This window comes from Genypterus blacodes, unplaced genomic scaffold, assembly GCF_046128005.1.
Source record: "Genypterus blacodes isolate CSIRO-AG114 ecotype Tasmania unplaced genomic scaffold, CSIRO-AGI_Gbla_v1 ptg000061l_1, whole genome shotgun sequence".
NCBI classification, from domain to species: Eukaryota; Metazoa; Chordata; class Actinopteri; order Ophidiiformes; family Ophidiidae; genus Genypterus; species Genypterus blacodes.
This window is the reverse complement of record NW_027466873.1, coordinates 1,518,143-1,537,158: the sequence shown is the minus strand read 5'-3', so window position 1 is coordinate 1,537,158 and position 19,016 is coordinate 1,518,143. Positions and strand designations below refer to the sequence as shown.

Genomic DNA, 19,016 nt, shown 5'->3' with positions numbered 1-19,016 from the left:
GACATGCTGTGAATTTGTAACAGTGATGTGATCATGGTGCCGTAACAAAATGTTGACATTTAGCTGTGACTGTATCTTATCTGAACTTATATGAACCATCACCAAGACACCAAGGGGGATTTCATAGGTCTGTGATCCAGATAAAGCCCAAACATAGATGTAGATCTAAACATCACCATTCGTGTGTGTGTGTGTTTGTGTGTGTGTGTGGGCAACTGAGCAGCGGAAGTGCAACAAATTAGCGCAGTTAATCGCACCAACTGAAATATGCACGCTCATTATACTGTTAAGATATTATGAGGAAAATACTGCACCACATGTCAAACACTATGTTGTGTAACACCAGAGACACACATGATCACAAGAACATGTGAGATCAAAAAGCCAAGGCCCTTCTTTAGTCTGTTGGCCAAACATTCTTTGACGGCTTTGTCAGATCATACCAGTCCATGTTCCGTTAATGTTATTCTACGTAGCATCTCATGATTTTGCAGCGGCGGGGATGTTCAAAGCCTACAGCAGGAATAGAGAGAGTCAAACTTTGTACCAGGGGGTATTTTGAACTGTCTTTTTGATCCGTGTGTTTGATGTACCTATTCTTTTTGAAGTACACTCCTCTAGTTTTCCTACTCACCTTAACAAGGATAAAACAGAAAGCAGCCACAAAAACATCAAGTCTTTTATGTCAGCGGTAGGATGAAGAATAAAGTTGATCTGCTTCTACCGCCTCTGAATTTGAGGCAATACTGTTTTTTAAAATGCATTCTCTTTGTTCTCTCTCTCTCTCTCTCTCTCTCTCTCTCTCTCTCTCTCTGTGTATTGAATGTGCTGAGTATGATCATACGTGGCCCTGATAGTTCATTATGTCTGCCCTGCGTATTTACATACAGTATGCTGTTTACGCAACCGTGTCTGTTTGTGCGTGTGTCAGGAAGAGGGTTTACAGAGTGTATTCATGGTCATCAGGTGTGTGTGTTTTCTTGTTTTCCTACAGAGCGCTATCAGACAATTATCTGGGGATGTGAGCTATTTATTCATGACTGGGCCTTTGTGTGAAGAAGGAACAAAGATAGCTCCCTAGATACACCAACATCCAGTTTGTTTAACAGCCATGCAAACAGGCTTGAGGGAAATACCCACCACTGTTGATAATCAAAGGCTTGATATGGTCATGGGAATGCAAATACAAGTGTTTACGTGTGTGTGTGTGTGTGCGTGTGTGTGTGTGTGTGTGTGTGTGTGTGTGTGTGTGTGTGTGTGTGCGTGCGTTTGTGTGTGTGTGTGTGTGTGTGTGTGTGTGTGTGTGTGTGTGTGTGTGTGTGTGTGTGTGTGTACCATGTGTGCAGTTGAGTTACCAGCATACGAGCCTCTCTGTAAAATACTCTGACATTTGTCTGCTTGCCTCAATAATTTACATACAGTTTGTGTGACAATGATTTGTGTGTCCATGGAAATGCAAATGGCAGGGTTCATGTGAATGTGTGTGTCAGTGTGTGCCAGTGTGTGCCAGTGTGTGCCAGTGTGCTTGTGCATGGGGGCTCCACACTGCTGTCATGCTAATCCAAGAGATTTAGACAACAAGGCTGTTGCGACCATTTAAGTAAGCGCCAATACTGTTAAACCACAACTGAGCCCAACACGCTGAGAGAGCAGATAAAGATAGAACTAGCCTCCCACACACACACACTCACCCACTCACACACGCACACACACCATTGCAACCTCTAATCAACCTCTTGCATACCCCGAGGACATTTCAGTTGTAGCAGTGCGTGGTTTTGAACATAAATACTCTGCAGGTGGTGCCCTGATGACACAGGTATCCAACCTGCTTAAGTGTCCTTGAGCAAGCCTCACAGGTTCACACAGGAAACGTGTGTTCGTACTTAAGTTGCCGTTTGTTTTAGATGAAATGGGGATGGTGACTCATGTGGTACAGCCTCACCCTCATCATTTCCTGGAGAGGAGGCGTTTTTTTCCCACCTTTGTTCTTAGAATGATGATACCAGGTTTACCCCCAAACCATAACCGTCATAACCTGGCCCCTAAGAAGGTATAAACTATTCTATTTGTATTTTCCTTTCTTGGTTCTGTTGTGTCTTTGAGTTGAGATGTCTTGACTGAACCCAGGTCGTGACTGGGTTTCACCTTACATAAAGCCTGTCATTATGAAACCACACTTCTCACACTGACATAGGATTAAGGCCTTTACTAACCAGTGAGATACAGTAGCAACTCTTCCCTTTGACCTCTCTATCCACTTTACCCTTCCCAGGTTAGATGCCACCTCTCAGATCGTTGCTAAATTGATTACGGCAGCTTAGCGTTAAGGTTACGTGTAATGGCTCGTCATTACTGCGCCGGGATCTATGGTGTTAATGCAGGCCGGCACTAATGCCACTATGAGCATTAGGCCCCCGATCGGCCAATACAGGAACGCCATTTACGCAGCCTGGGGTAGCTTTAACAAGGTCAACGCAAGTGGGCCAGTTATGAGGCATGAAGACGGTCACATGATGAAGGCGGCGGGGATGGAGGTAAGTCGGCTGATAGACGATGTAGGTCAAAGGTGAGGTGACAAGTGCAAACACAACTTCAGACCATTTATCTTTCAGTCACACCCCCTCTCCAGGACATCGTCTCACTCCAGTAGGATATTGGTGACGGTTGTTTTGAATTAACAGCATGTCGGGATTATACTGCTCTATAATGTGGTGTGTGTGAGTGTGTGAGAGAGTGAGAGAGAGAGAGAGCGAGAGAGAGGTGGGGGGCAGACAAGTGGGAAGGAAAGAGATGAAGGGGGCTTTGCGGGTTGGAATGGAAAACCGCAGTCCAAATTTGAACCCTTATTAAACCAGGCCTGTTAGATGACGAGCATGTTGGGTATTCGCAGTAACAGCGTTGAAGTTGTTTGAAAGGGAACTGACAGTTTTGCTACAAGTTTGATTTACAACCCTGGAGTAGTCCGATCCACGGTTGTGTATTCCGATTTAAATCAGAATAAAGTCCATTACACGTTGGAGAAAAACCCCAAAAATGAGAATAACCTGCGTCTCCATCATTCCTAACCGAGTCACATCTGCACCATCTACTCACATGTTTGTTATTGTATCAGTGTGTTCATTTTCAGGGCTTGTTTGTTTTATGTCAACAAACAAGTAAGCATCCGGCAGACACAGAGTCTTCTGCAGGGCACATTTCTGATCTTTGTGATCTAAGGGATCGGCACAGGCGGTCCAGACGGGCTTACAATCTGCAGGAAAAATCCTTTTGCACGACCGAGCTTCAAGTGATATAGGAAAGCAATCAGATCTAGCACATTGAGAGAAGCAAATGAAATGCGGGATGTTTCTTCGCGAATAATAGGACAGCATCTGCGCCATGAGATGAATGCAACCGCAGTGGAGGGACTCGTGGAAAAAGGAAATTATTAATGCTGGACAGTGATTATTCACGCTGTGTTATCAGTGTGACATTACAAGACCACAAAGATTCTCAGTATTTATGCTGTTACTGATCAGTTACTGACAGCTTGTTATTTTCTGCTGCAAATGCTGCTGTCACAGCGATAGAGAGCATCAGAGGCGACTGTCAACAAGCACGCCTATTGTTCTCGGTAGCTGAGGGCGAAATGCAGGGAGCACCAAAGTAGTTTCAGCACAAAACTACAAACCACATTTGTATTTTGAACCCTAAAATACGATTGTTACAGTTACAGTTACATGCAGTTTGTGCGAATGGCAGTTTGTGCATGTGCCACATCCACGAGCACTTCCTGTCTGTCCCAATCTATACAATCAGATTTACACAGAAACCCACCTCGGACCATTTTGAGAAAAGTCATTGTTTACCAGATAAGTGGCTGAGTCACTTGGTGTGTTCAACGGACTGCGTGTCAAAAATGACAAAGCAAACTGTTACCCGATATGCACTACACTGACACAAGGCAAACACAGTGGGTTTGCAAATCGGCCTTGTTTGTGTAGAGAATGGATCAGGAACATGCAGCTCAGGTGCCAGAAGGGCCAAAAAGAAGAGGCAAGACAAGACGCAACAACAACTTTAACAAGCAAGTTCAAATGTTTCCTATTATTTTCCTGGTAAACACACATGTGCATCCTCTCTATTTACGGTTCAGTCGCTTCTGCGATATAATAGCAGATAATAGCAAACAGGTGATCTGCTGTACATACTGTGATCATGTTCCATCCATCCTGGACACCTGCAGAGTTTGTGTATTGACGATAGACGCCTGGAAAAGTGTTGCAATACACTGTGAAAACATTATGCCTCCGATCTAAAGATCCCGCAGCTCAGATGTAGTAAACTGAGACAAGTATCACACTATCTTAGTCAATGCCAATGTCAATGCCAATGTCAATGTGTGTGTGTGTGTGTGTGTGTGTGTGTGTGTGTGTGTGTGTGTGTGTGTGTGTGCGTGCGTGTGTGTGTGTGTGTGTGTGTGTGCGTATTTATGCATATTTGTTCATGATCCAGGCTAGTGTTTCACAAAACAAACACCACCAACTGCTCTCAAATATTTGTACTACCTGTGGCAACTGTAAAGTGAAAAAGTTGCTGCTACTTTCCTTGGATTCACAGTTATGGTTTATATTGTATGGTTGAGTTTTGATTAAAGGGTTACACACATAAAGCTCAGACCATGAAATTGCTGATAAAGCTGCTATGAATTGAACCCAAGTCTTGTTCCTGATTTGTTCCAGGTTTTTGGATCCGTGTGCGTCCTTAGACCCCGACGGTTGCTGCAAATTTGACCCCCGGATGTGTGTTTTCATCCCTTTGAGAGTAAGATAAGTAAAGTGAGCTTTGAGAAAGGGCTGGTTACAGTTACTGCTGTGGTAAGAGTCGGGAATAAGTCTTTGTTGGTGAGAATTATGGGCCAGGAAACGAATGCAAGACAACTGAGTCCCAGCAGAAGTAAGACGAAATAAAGCTCACATGCATGCAGGCCAAATGTATAATACACACACACACTGGTATTATTTGTGCCTTGCTGCTGCTTGATCATCCACCAATGCAACATCTGGCGCAGTAGCTGTACAGTGTTAAGCTTGTGTGTGTGTGTGTGTGTGTGTGTGTGTGTGCAAGAGAGAGAGAGAGAGAGAGAGAGAGAGAGAGAGAGAGAGAGAGACTATTGACTTGTGGTAACTAAAAGGAGATTTCAGCATTGAGAACAAAGCAGCACAGTGGAAGAGAACAGCAGCAAACATTGCTAACGCATTTAGTGCTCATTGGGTTTCTGCCTGTGTGTGTGTATGTGTGAGTGTTAGTGTTAAACAGTCCTGCGGGAGTTACGGCCCAATCAAAGGCAGACAAACTGAAGGCTGCGAGGTAGCGTGACAACATGCTAATGGCTTTTGTTCCCTTTAATGTCGACTTCTTTCCTTTATCCTGGACTCACATGAACAGATGCATGACAGTTTTTTAGAAATGCTTTGACATTGGCGAGCGGTAAAACCCACAATTCTCAGCCCACAATCCTGATAGCTGAGAGCACTTTAGGGAGGTTAGATGGTCGGATGGTTAGCAATGATGCATGTGACATCAGAGCAATTTCTTTTCCACAAGTAAAAGCCTTCCAGGAACAAAGCTGATGCTCAGACAACCATGTGTCAAAGCAGCTGACAGAAATCATAATCCTGAAGCTGACAAATCCTGATCTGAAAATTACAAGCGTCTGTGGAGTGAAGCTTTGGAGCCTCTTAGAGTTTGACGTTCCAGCTGGCAAACTTTTATGTAGTGAAAGCCGTCATCATCCGTCAGTAAAGTCCATCCAGACACTTCAAGCGGAGTTCTGTGGTATTTTTAGGCTGTGGTTTATTATTATTATTATACTGCAAGATGTTTTCTACACGGTCATGAACAAGAGGAAGAGCTTCTTCATCAACCGTTTTGTTATTGCACAAACACAAGCAGCGCTGGAGCAATACATCAGCATGAGTTTGAGCTTTTGAGCTCTTGTGTGCAACGTCTACTCAATAATGCCTCTTTGTACACTTTCTACCAAAACGTCAAGGCGTATGTTCATACAGGTGTGTGTGTGTGTATGTGTGTGTGTGTGTGTGTATGTGTGTGTGCGTGTGTGTGTTTGCGCACACGTCTGTGTATGTGTGTGTGTCTGTTTCCTGATTGTGGGTGGGCCCATTAGCCCACAACCTCTCATAGCTTATGGGTCAGTGGTTTAGGAAAAAATGTTCTGTACCACAACCACACACACACACACGCGCGCACGCACACACATAACCACACTACCATTCCAAACTATATATACAGACACACACAACACCCTCATCATGTGACACACATCATAACAAACATTTCTCACATAAACCAAACACCCTGACATGAGTATGTGTGCCCATGAGTGGTTGAGTGAATCTGAGTGTGCGTGTGTGTGTGTGTGTGTGTGTGGTGTGTGAGTGTGTGAGAGTGTGTGAGTCCAGCTTTATTGAAGTTTTATGATGAAACACGAAGACTGACTAATTCAAACCATATGACGGCACCAGTGTTTGATCTCCGCAAGCTATCTGACTCACAGAGGGGCTCACGGTGTGTGTGGTCACACGTTTGCTTTCCATATGTGATGGGTTAATGGTGACACACACACACGCACACACACACACCAATTCACAGACAATTTCCCTTCACTTGACTCTGACTTTGACCTCACTGTGGAAATAACATGTACTGAGCTCAAAGGATCATTCTGGTGTTTTTGCACATTTTACTCCATTTACTACAAATTGTGTGTTCTTTCCTGCCCACCGTTTTCAAACCAACGCTACGGTCTGGAGATTTTTGAATGTTTTTCATTCAAAAGCAGCTGTCACGTCAATACAAAAACCTGTGAGGACTTTGCTTTCATTGTTTTGATCTTTCAGACGCCGTCCCATGAGGGGAAACTCGTCTGCAGGAGAATGAAACAGGAAAATAAAACACAACAACAACACAATGTAACCTACAAGAAAACATTCATGACCAATACCAAATAATTTAATAATCAAATTCCATAAGAAAAGGATTCATTTAAAAACATAAAGATATATTCAACTTATTTTGACGGTGATGATGATGATGATGATGAAGATACAGTGCACATACAGTACTTACACTAGAAACATGTGACAGTGTGAGTCCTAAATGGAGAGTGTGTATTGTAAGTTGAGCGTTTGTGTGCGTTCAGCCATGGGAATGTGTGTTTTGGATGAACATATTCTGTACATATGTGTGCGATGTAAATATTTATCTTCTCCTCCTCCTCCTTTCTCTCTCTCTCTCCCTTTGTAAAACCAAAAGTCACCATTACTCCTCTTCACTCTGTCACACCTTGCTTCAAACTTTCCACGGCTGCACCTTTCCATCTCGTCTTCCTCTCCTCCTGGTGTTCACTCCTTTTCTTCCGCTCTCCATCAGTCCCCTGCCCTCCTCGCTGCCGTTTATTTGCCTCTCCCTCTGTCTCCTGCCGTTTCCTTTCCGTCCCGTCTTTCTTCTCCCTCATCCTGCAGCTTTGTCTGTTTTTCTCTCCCCTGGGACAGATCTCTTCTCTCCCTCTGCTCTCCTCTTGTTCTCTGTGTTTTTCATCTTTTGTTTCTCACCGGTGTCTCTCTCGTGTTGAGGCTTTTCTCAGGGGGAAACCACCTTGCAGCAGAGCAATACAAAGCTCTAAACCCCCGGTGACTCTGACTCCTGTTTCCTATCGCGGATTTACAGGATTCCACTGAACACAGAGAGCTCTCACACACAGTCATGCAAACGTGCAATAACACACACCTACACACACATAAACACTGAGCCCGAGGGTTACATCAGAGTGATAAGTGTGTGTGTGTGCGTGTGTGCGTGTGTGTGTGTGTGAGGGAATGACAGAGAGAACACATTCATCTGTTTGTATTCATTCTGTGTCAAATCTGAGTAACATGTTAATGATGCTTGTCATGTTTTCATGGATATTATGAATACTGAGTCACTAGCTCCAACACACACACACACAGACACACACACAAACACACACACACAAGCACAAAAACAGCTCATTATGCACACTGACATTTGCACAGAGTCAAAACTGTGTGTATATGGAGACAAATGGAAATACAAGCACGCTTACAGTATTGTGACACACATCAGGCCAAGCAAATGAGATAAGCAAAGTAACACACGTGCATTCCTATTCAAAAACAAATGTATGCAATGTGACGTTTACAATGCAATAATGCACTCTTAAAGTCTTGAGCTACAGTGCTTTGTTTACCTCTGGATCTTTAGAATTCCCAATGGCAGCACCTGCAGTAAAGGGGATTCACCTGTAGATTACGTACCTTACATATTAGTTAGTATGATTTGGGTATACAGAGTAAAAAGGAAAGGCAGATGGAAGCATATCATTTTATGGGAACACATGCCTTTCCATTGTGTGTGTTTGTGTGTGTGTGAGGTGCGATCAGAAGCGTGTGTGGTTTGTGTACGTGTAGCCAAAGGGCTGATTAGCAGAGGCATGTGGTGGCCATTTAGAAGGATTAGAACTGTCAGAGACATCAAGCACGACAAATGATTCTGTTAGCACATAACACTGCAGGGATGAAGAGACACAGAGAGAGAGAGAGAGAGAGAGAGAGAGGGGGAAGGAGGGAGGGAGGGAGGGAGGGAGAGAGACAGGGAGGGAGGGAGAGAGAGAGAGAAAGAAGGAGGGGGGAGAGCAGGAGGGAGGGAGGGAGGGAAGGAGGGAGGGAGAGAGAAAAGTTGGGGAAAAAGAAAAGGGAGTCAGATGGATGGAAGTCAGATTTGCACACAGGAAGAAATGAGGACAACAGAGAAAATAGTTAAAAAATGAGAGAGAGAGAAAGAAAAGGAGTTATGGGAGCTATACTTAATATTCAGAGGGAACACACAATCTGTGTGAGAGGTGGAGTAAAAAGGAAAAAGGAGGAGAAGGGCAGATTTTGAAAAGTGTGTCGGTGAGAATGCCTGTGGGCGATGTGTGGAAGGTCGAGTCACGTCTGAAAAACAGACACTTGAGAAGTGTGACGGGATAAAAGCAATACAGGAGTGATGTGAGAGGAGGGAGGAAGAAGGGAGTTAAAAGGGAAGGATGGGAGAGAGAAAGATGGGGTGACCTACCTCATGCCTTCATGGATGACTGCATTCATTTCCAAACATCCCAACATGCATTGCTCCGCCACTTGGGGCAAAATCGCCCTGTAGCACCCAATCAGCCGTGGCCTTTTTCCACCTCGCCGCAGGGCTGCGTGTGCCAGTGTGACTGAGTGAATTTGTGTTTGTGTGTGTTTGCATGCGTGTGAGTTCAAGCGTGAATGTGCACACACATCTGTTTGTGTGTGTGTGTGTGTGTGTGTGTGTGTGTGTGTGTGTGTGTGTATAATATAGACCTCCTCACTGCGCTGCCTCTCTGATTTATCCTGAAACAGACAGCTCACCCATCTCCTCTCCCACATCTCCCTACTCCCTTTTCCACCCATCGCTCACTCCCTCCCTCCCTCCATCTTTGGCCCTCCATACCACCGCCGATCCATCCATCTCTCCCTCTCGCCCACCCAAATTCCTACCTCTTCCTTTCCATTCATTTTCTCCCTCAATCCATCCCTCCCTTTTTCCATCTATCCATCCCTCCATCTGCATTTACTTCCCACAGGGCATGCAGACAATTTCCTGAATCTTACTCAAGTGGAAAGATCTCAGATTTAATACATCCTCTCTCTCTCGTGTGATGTGTGCTCCGGCTTCGAGAGGACGGGTGATGGAACCCAGGGAGGAGTGGAGGATGCAGGAGGTGGTGTAGAAAAAGGGTTGGATGGTTCTGAGCAGGTGACCTAGTGTGTTAACTTGGAAAGCTTCTGTCAGATTTCCATCTTTTCCCCCCCATTATATACTGGCAGAGTGAATCACATCACATGTTACTCTCCTCTCTTGCTTGTCCACTTGTATTTATGTTTGTAATGACGGATGTATTATGCTCACGTACACACACGCACAAACACAGCAGTCATACCGTATGTCTTGCCTCTAGGGAATGGTTGTCAAGGTAATATGTACTTGTCTCATCTTGTCAATCTAAGCATAAACACAGTGCAGAACATCAAAGAAGCAAAGGAAAATCACTTTGAAACAATTGTCTCATTTGTTGTGCGTTCTGCCTGTGTGCATGAGTGCACGCGTGTTATGATGTGAAGATCTTTGTCGTTGATGTGAATGTTGTTAAACAGGTGTTTGGAACAACTGACGTTTGTAATTTCAGTCAACTGTGAGATATGATTGATAGCACATACAGAGTTGTTGTTTTTTTTAAGTCAAATTTGCATCCAGCACTCAATCTAATACAAATGTGATTGCACTGATTAGGTCAACTGCCACAAATGCTTCATGATCAGTTCATGCTAAATCAATTGCAACAACAAAGTGATGTTTAGATTTTGTGCAGCATTTGAAAGACATGGTGTGTGTTCCTGTGACTTTCATTCTGTCAGCACAGCTTGGATCAAAACGTAGTGAGATTTTGAGTTTGTAAGGCTGTTACCAGAAACAAATTACACTAAATGTTTTCATCCATGAAACACCAGTTGACCTGCTATGCGATGATATGTTGTGTTTTTGTGCTATCATGCTACACCACCACACCATGGACATTATGTGAAGACCTAGTTTATCATTTAAAAGTTAAAATAAAGCACATAAATGATCACCAACAGCGTTCACCAAACAACAGCACTATCAGTATCAGTACTACTAATGTTCAGTATCAGTGTCCTCTTCTAGTCATGTCCGCCAAAATAAAGCAACGTGCTGGTCTTTACTGCCCCCTGCTGGTCAAGATGGGAAATGTTTAAATCTCCCATGCATGGCAGGGAGATCCTGTGCTTCAGTTTGTGTGTGTGTGTACTTACTGTTATCGGGATTCAGAACTTCCTCTTTTTCTACAATATGCTTCCATTTGTTATGATCTATTATTTGAGCATGTATTCATGCACTGTTTTGCATTGTTCTGTTTAAATATACAGTATAGGGAAACAAAGAGAAGGAGAGATGATAGACAAATGAAATCAAATTATGGGAGAGTGCCAAGTACATTAACGACCAGAGATGATAATTTGTCATCACTGCGCTGCTTGTCAACGACTAATATTCACATATGTAATGTCCCCAGTGTGTGTGCGTGTGTGTGTGTGTGCGTGTGCGTGCGTGTGCGTGTGTGTGTGTAAGCATCTGTCTATCTTTCTATCTGTAAATATCAGGTTATCTCTACACAATATGCAATATAAGGTATCAAGTACATGTTTATTTTCTTTACTTTACAATATGAGCTGTAGTCATTGTTATTACCGTAAGATAATAACAATTATTTACAATTTACAAAGCTGTGTATGTGCTTCACGAGCATTGTTAGTTAAGTTAAAGTAAAATAATGTGTTGTTTCTCATATTTAACTTTACCACCAAAATATTAGAACGCTCGTGCCTCGATGTGCGCATGCGTGGCGCGCCATTGAGGGAAGCAGTGTTTGAAGTGAGTGAACTACTGATAGGGACTTGACACGAAATCTGTGATTTAATTTTAGCCTGGTCCGTCTCTGCTTTGTGAGGATGTGATGACTCTGCGTCGGAACGGAGAGTTTTCCACCATGTTTTTGTGAGCAGCTGGTGAGTTTTGGGGCGGATGTTTAGGGCGCGTGAGGTTCTGAGCAGCTCCGTCGGCACGGTAACTTAGAGAAAGGCAGGGCTCGGCTGCTAGCTTAACTTCTGCTAGCTTCGAGTGTCAAGATAGCTTTAACCTACTTCGCAATTCAACAATGCGGATGTTATCATATCTACAGTAGTTTAAATTGTCTGTAATATGCTATGATTCTCCTTGGTTCTGTTCGCGGCACAATCGCAAATCCCTTTCGTACAAAAATACCCAACAACACTATCCATATGATGTTAGCTAGCATGTAGTGCTACCTGCGCTACACAGTTTCCCAATAGCAACTGCTAGCTTGTGTTATTAGCAGCATTTAACGCTCAAGAACCGCTCGTTTCCGACTTTACTTGCCAAAATAAAACGCGATTCAGTCGGTCGCTGTAGTCTACAGTGAAACGAGGAATATTTACAATAGTGCAACACAGCTTCTAATGTACAGAGTAAAATATGTAAGATTTGCTTGAGGATCAACATGTTTTAACATTACAATAGTTTCAGGTAAAGCTTTATACAATAATTAAAACGCTCAATATTTACGTACCGTATTTCAAGTCGAAGCGCTCAGCTAGTTCGAGTAACCGCGTCCTTGGTATTTAAATGTAACTCTCCAGCTATTTTTAATTTGTTATTATTATTAATTATAAATTGTATGTATATAATGGCTAGACAGGGTTAATGTTTAAATGTGTTTTGCTTCATTGTGAAGGTAGAATGTGATTACTTCCGGTTTCCTTTGTTCGTCTCCGATAATTTGACGATGCTGCTTGCGCCGCCCGCTCAACATCAGAAAGTTTGTTTTTCCTCTAGAAATGAACCGCTGTAACGCTAAAATGACTCGTAGTTGTACCGTCGTTATAGATTAATGTTCAACTATACATTTTATAGTAAGCTAGAGTCAAAGCATGGTGGAGTCTGACAGTTGTGAATTGGCTTTGTAACAGAGTAGTAGGGGTAACTAACAGCTACTGCACACACTGCTTGTATGTATGAATGTGTGTGTGTGTGTGTGTCAGAAAGGCTGTGGACAGTTATTTGACGTTGTGTTGTCCTCACCGATCCCACCATGTTTGCATAACATACGTGTTTGCTTGATCTCTGTGACGGAAACCCATCCACATAGATTCTCTCCTGTTGTGTTTCAGAGGTCAGAAGAACTCCACCATTCATCTCAGAAAGTAGAGGCACAGATATAAGCCAAGATGTCCATCGCCAACACGCCCACCAGCAATGACGCTTGCCTGAGCATCGTGCACAGCCTGATGTGTCATCGGCAGGGAGGTGAGAGTGAGACCTTTGCCAAGCGGGCCATAGAGAGTCTTGTGAAGAAGCTGAAGGAGAAGAAGGACGAACTGGACTCGCTCATCACGGCCATCACCACCAATGGGGCACATCCAAGCAAGTGTGTAACCATCCAGAGGACACTGGATGGACGGCTGCAGGTAGGATTACATCTATTAGAATCATCCAGTTTAAACATATACACAAATCCTTAATGTGGTTATTATTTTCCACATCTATCTAACATCTATTACCTTTTATTGTTGTTTCTAGGTGGCTGGACGTAAAGGCTTCCCCCATGTGATCTATGCCCGGCTGTGGCGGTGGCCCGACTTGCACAAGAATGAACTGAAGCATGTGAAATACTGCCAGTTTGCCTTTGACCTCAAGTGCGACAGTGTGTGTGTCAATCCATACCACTATGAAAGAGTGGTGTCCCCTGGCATAGGTGAGGAACACTTGGGGGTGGATTGTTGGTGTTTTTCACAACAGTAAGAATGTCTAATGGGTACTAAAGCTAGACATTGCAGTGTACATTATTATTTTAGTGCTGCCTTTTGCTCTGAATGTCATTCTTTGTTAGATTAGTGAGGTTAGTGTTTAACAGTGCAGAGTTGCAGTTGGCATTGTTATGAAGAACTCTGTGTTTTTCTCTATCCACAGATTTATCAGGACTGACACTGACCAGCTCTGGGCCCAGCTCAGCCCTGATGGTTAAGGATGAGTATGATTTTGACGGACAGCCAAGTCTTCCCTCCATGGAGGGAGGACATTCCCTCCAGACTATCCAGCACCCCCCCTCCAGCAGCCGCCCCGCCCCCCCAGAGTCATTCGGTACTCCGGCCCTGCTCCCGCCCTCTGAGGCCTCCGCCTCTGCCTCGACGTCAGCCTTCCCTGCTCTCGCCCCCGGATCAGGGAGTAAGATAACACTTCTAGTTTAGTTAAGAGGTGTGTGTGTGTGTGTGTGTGTGTGTGTGTGTGTGTGTGTGTGTGTGTGTGTGTGTGTGTGTGTGTGTGTGTGTGTGTGTGTGTGTGTGTGTGTGTGTGTGTGTGTTTCATCATGCACTGTTCTGCACTATAACCACCCATCCCCCCCACTTTCTCCTTCATTGCCCAGGTGCAAGCTCCACCTGGTCCAGGAACAGCAACTTCACCCCCAACATACCTCACCACACCAACGGTCACTTACAGCACCACCCTCCCATGCCACACCCAGGACACTATTGTAAGTGAGCCCACAAACGCAGTGATTACTGTTCTATGTACACGCTGAGCGACTGTCAAATGATTTGCTGTGTGCCTTTGCAAAGTAGGTGACCACTGTCATTCCTCTCTTTCTCTCAGGGCCGGTGCATAATGAGCTCGCCTTTCAGCCTCCCATTTCCAATCACCCAGGTCGGAATACACACACAACATACACACAAGTACATAATCCACAGGCCAACTGACAAGTAGAGGACACGATTGCAGCTGTGGCTCCCAGGAGAGACGTTCAGAAATCACTGATTAGGAGTATTTGCCTCCCTGCACACTGTTAGATGGCCATCACACACACATTCAGCTCATCAAGAACACGCAGCCCATTATCAAACACGATTTATATTTTTGTTTAAGGTGATTGAACAAGCTAATTGTTACTCTGGCCAACATCAAGATGGGAACCATGCCAGTAAGGAGGATATGCTCAGAAGAGGCGATGCCCTGTGGGCTCCAGGCCTAATGGGATTGCATTTGTATGAAGTTTAATGGCCATAATTATAATGTATGATTTAATTCCATCTGTTTGTCATAGTAGACGGTCCTTAAACTGTTACAGTTGTCGCATATATTTCATTTGAAATTAACAAATGGTGGTACTTATACACCTTGATCAAATCATCTGCTGGTTACGTTTATTTCATATCATTGAATGATTTATGTCCATGTGGCATCTGATCAGATTCATCTTTACTCTTTTTCAGCCCCTGACTACTGGTGCTCCATTGCCTATTTTGAGATGGATGTTCAGGTTGGGGAGACGTTCAAGGTGCCCTCCTCTTGCCCCATAGTGACAGTGGATGGTTACGTGGACCCCTCAGGAGGAGACCGCTTCTGTCTGGGCCAGCTCAGTAACGTCCACCGCACCGAGGCCATTGAGAGAGCAAGGTAGAGACGCTCCACATGCAGGCTGACAGAATGAATTAGAAAGCTTAACAATGCTATTTAGGCTGTTCTTCTCTCACTGACATTGAAGGAGTTCAGTTTCCTCATCAAATGGATTCTCTGTTGTCCACGTTTGACAATAGATTCAGTGTTAGTATCAAACTTCAGATGACAATCAAACACTGTTCCAAGATATTTGTAACACTCAACAATCTGTTGATCTCAGCAATCTGTTTCCCTCCCTTTACCATTATTCTCTGTATCAGACTTCACATCGGCAAAGGGGTCCAGCTGGAGTGTAAAGGTGAGGGAGACGTGTGGGTGCGATGCCTCAGCGACCACGCAGTGTTTGTCCAGAGTTACTACCTGGACAGAGAGGCGGGCCGAGCCCCCGGAGACGCTGTTCACAAAATCTACCCCAGCGCTTACATCAAGGTGAGGACACGCGACTCACTCCTCACACTCTTCCACTTGATTCTGTTGCCTGACCAGCTAATGAGCAGTGAGGCTAAGTCGGCACTTCATTTCCCCATTGAAGGGGTTAATTACTGCTGAACGCTCTGGTTGAGTCTCTCTCTCTCTCTCCTCTCCTCTCCTCTCCTCTCCTCTCCTCTCCTCTCCTGCCAGGTGTTTGACCTTCGTCAGTGCCACAGACAGATGCAGCAGCAGGCAGCTACAGCTCAAGCGGCGGCGGCGGCTCAAGCGGCTGCAGTGGCCGGCAACATACCCGGACCTGGATCAGTGGGAGGGATCGCCCCGGCTATTAGTAAGATCACTCACTACATATCCAGATGCTCCTGTACACACGGGCAGGGACGACAAAGACAAGCAGATGCAAAGCTTACCCATGACACCTTTCCTTCTTCTTCTTCTTCTTCTTCTTCTTCTTCTTCTTCTTCTTCTTCTTCTTCTTCTTCTCAGGTCTGTCAGCAGCAGCCGGTATCGGGGTGGACGACCTTCGAAGGCTGTGTATTCTCAGGATGAGTTTCGTTAAGGGCTGGGGACCCGACTACCCCCGCCAGAGCATCAAGGAGACGCCCTGCTGGATAGAGATCCACCTGCACAGAGCTCTACAGTTACTGGATGAGGTTTTGCACACTATGCCTATAGCAGACCCACAACCTTTAGACTGAGAACTCCCAACGGCCCCCTCATCACTGTACAAGACACGGCGGCAACACAAAAGTCTTCCTCAGTGGAGTTTGGGTCAAACAATTGTGAATCTTGCAGCACTAAAGCTGTGTATAGTTGGGGGGGGGGGGGGGGAGAAAAGGTTGAGGCGTCTTTAAGGCACCTTTGTGCTTCGTGAGCCTAAACTCCTGCATTTGAAGCTTAAAGCATTAAAGCGAGCCAAAGCCATATATCCAGTATGTGTACATGTACTGCATATATATTTAATAGAGGCTTTGATTTGTGATGACTGGAATGGAGAATTTGTGGACTAGACAAAGACGTGACGGACAACGCCAGCTGCTGTACAATGCATCATCATGATTTGCAGATGGACAAAGCAGAGATCCCATCAAACTGGATTTTAACACTCATTGCTCGGCGTCCTTGGATCCCACAATCACACACACACACACACACACACACAAACACTACTGACGGAGGTTCGAGTTAGTGAAACAAGTACAGATATCCGAGCGCTGTTCCGTTACACGATGAGGTCATACACAAGAGGGCCCCCGTAATCAACGCTGGGGTTCCAGAGTGCGGCTGGTTTACCGTTTCCACGTCAGTTTACGTTGTGATTTGACTTCACTGACGGAATAGAAAACCAGCAACACACTGAACCACAGGGATCTGAACCTGAGCGTCACCCGACTGGATGGAGCCGGTCACACACATGAATATCTCGGTGAGTGAAACGACTCTTATCGCGCCCCCCGAAGCCGACTCTCACCTCCTGAACTGTAACACGGTCAAAGTCTATGGGTTTGGAGCTTCAAACGGCTGTGATTCATCTTTTTCCTTCATATCCTGGAGTGAACGTATAGTTTTAGACCACACATTTCTTTCTAGACAACGATTTCTCACTCCTCATCTCACAGGTTGTTTGCTTTAGAGCTCCACAGATGCGGGTTTGCGGATGTGATAACAAACAAATAACTTGAGTATTGACAAATGTGTGTTTTATCACACGTTGTCACGGTTGCCTTATGTCGGGTTTCAGGTGTGGCTGCAGTTTTTAAACAAGGCCTCCGAAGCTACCGTCACGGATGAATCTCACATGCCTCCCGTGAACTCATTGCCTTCTCTCACGTTCACGCCGATGGGCCGCAAACATCAGCTGCGATGCCCGGGGCTCAATGAGTTTGTAGTAACACGGCAAGAGAGGATGAGAACAGTTGATCTAAGGTGATTTATGGTAAAAAAAAAAAGGGCTCATCCAACCTTTAGTCATGAGGCAAACCAAAGTACTGAATGCTGGGATTTGTGAGACTTTTCCAAATTACTTTGATTTGGAGGAATCTTATCAAATGGAATGGAGGGTGTTATTATACGTGTTTATTTGAAGTAGTACATAATGACATACCAGCCGGTGTCCAGATCCGTTTAGAGTGATTGTGCTTTGATCCAGGTTTCGGTCTCTTTTGTAAATAGTTTACTGACAGAGAGAGAAAAAGAGAATTTCCCAGCAATATTGATTTTTATTTTTGTTACTTTTATCAAGTTATTTTTTATTTTTTAGGCACTTTACACTTATTTTGTTTTTAATCCTATAGCCCGAATGGAAAGTTGTGTTATCCTACGATATGAATAAGAGTAACCAGGTTGATTTTTCTTTTGAGGTAGGATTGTGAGCAGAGATTATGTGCTGATGCATTTATCAGAAACACTGAGACACCTTTTCTAAAAAAATCCCTGCCAGTCAGACATTCTCTCACCTGTGGGGGGTTACCTTGGAGTATTTTTGAGTTGTGGTCTTTTTTTCCTCCATGTAAATACTTTTCGGTTTTGAAACGCATGTTCACATTTGCATGAATGATTATGAATAATAATGGACATAGACCCCTGAAACTGTCTCACTTCCTGTAGTCATCGGAGGGGGAAAGCTGTATGGCCGGTGTACTGGCACGCAGAGGGAAGCGTCACTCCTAATTTTAAATGATGCCGTTTGGTGATCAGTATAAACTTTAAACTTCATCCGCTCTTTCAGATTCATTCAGTGCGTTTCTCTCTCCAGGCCTTTGACACTGAAATGTTCCCCTTCACATGAGGAGCCAGCAGATAATCATTTCACCAGCCTCGCAAGGATTCTTTCCCTTAAAGTAATGACTTTTTAACCTGAGGCTCAACGCTGCACGTGGCTTTTACTGCAACGTGAAAGGCAACAGCTGTAGATCACATGAATCGATTAGGAACACAAGTTTAAATTCACTCCGCTAGTCTTTCAGATGCGATCACGCTCATTCACTGACACACACACCATGTTGTCATTTAACATTCTTTTAATTATGCCGAGGATTTAGTTTTTTCTGGATCTTGGAAAAACAATGAAGTGATTTATGGATTTTTAGATTGGTTGACAGAAGTGGAAGAATATATTTAGACTGGACTTTGTTACTGCGATTTGTCCACTTTTCTATCCAAGATTTTGAATCAAAACTGTAATGGAACGACTGCTTTGATCATTTTTTTTTCATGTTTGAGCGCTTCCTCCTGAGCTTATTTTTGGGATAATATTGATTAAAGCAGTTGGTTCTACTTGAGGGATTAAAAGGGTTGAACTTGTATGCATCATGCGTTAATATAGGCACCTTTCGACGGCTCAGGTGGGCTGCTGGTGACCGCTGTAACAGATTAATTTTACATGCATTTCTTTTGTGAAAATCTATAATTAAACATTGCCTGATATTCTCTAAGTGTTCTCTTGTTCA

General features: G+C 44.2%; 1 protein-coding gene across 2 annotated transcripts; it reads left to right on the top strand.

Moving 5' to 3' along the window:
* The first annotated feature begins 11,506 nt into the window (after window positions 1–11,506).
* LOC143003452 (mothers against decapentaplegic homolog 4) lies at window positions 11,507–19,001 on the top strand. 2 transcript variants are annotated; one of them, XM_076154134.1, is made up of 10 exons: window positions 11,507–11,538; window positions 12,855–13,151; window positions 13,264–13,438; window positions 13,654–13,908; window positions 14,108–14,215; window positions 14,335–14,385; window positions 14,952–15,135; window positions 15,399–15,567; window positions 15,760–15,898; window positions 16,054–19,001. In XM_076154134.1, the coding sequence occupies exons 2-10, from the start codon at window positions 12,912–12,914 to the stop codon at window positions 16,263–16,265; spliced, it is 1,533 nt and encodes a 510-aa protein (XP_076010249.1). In that variant the 5' UTR covers window positions 11,507–11,538; window positions 12,855–12,911; the 3' UTR covers window positions 16,266–19,001. The 2 variants fall into 2 exon arrangements, with proteins under 2 accessions (XP_076010249.1, XP_076010248.1); XM_076154133.1 differs by having other exon boundaries at window positions 11,523–11,672.
* Window positions 19,002–19,016: the final 15 nt, after the last annotated feature.

Bases quoted from the DNA above. Each gene is read 5' to 3' on its own strand.
- LOC143003452 (XM_076154134.1), top strand. From the start codon at position 12,912: ATGTCCATCGCCAACACGCCCACCAGCAATGACGCTTGCCTGAGCATC. The intron at 13,909-14,107 runs GTAAGATAACAC...TTCATTGCCCAG, and splicing joins TCTCGCCCCCGGATCAGGGA to GTGCAAGCTCCACCTGGTCC. The intron at 15,136-15,398 runs GTAGAGACGCTC...TCTCTGTATCAG, and splicing joins GAGGCCATTGAGAGAGCAAG to ACTTCACATCGGCAAAGGGG.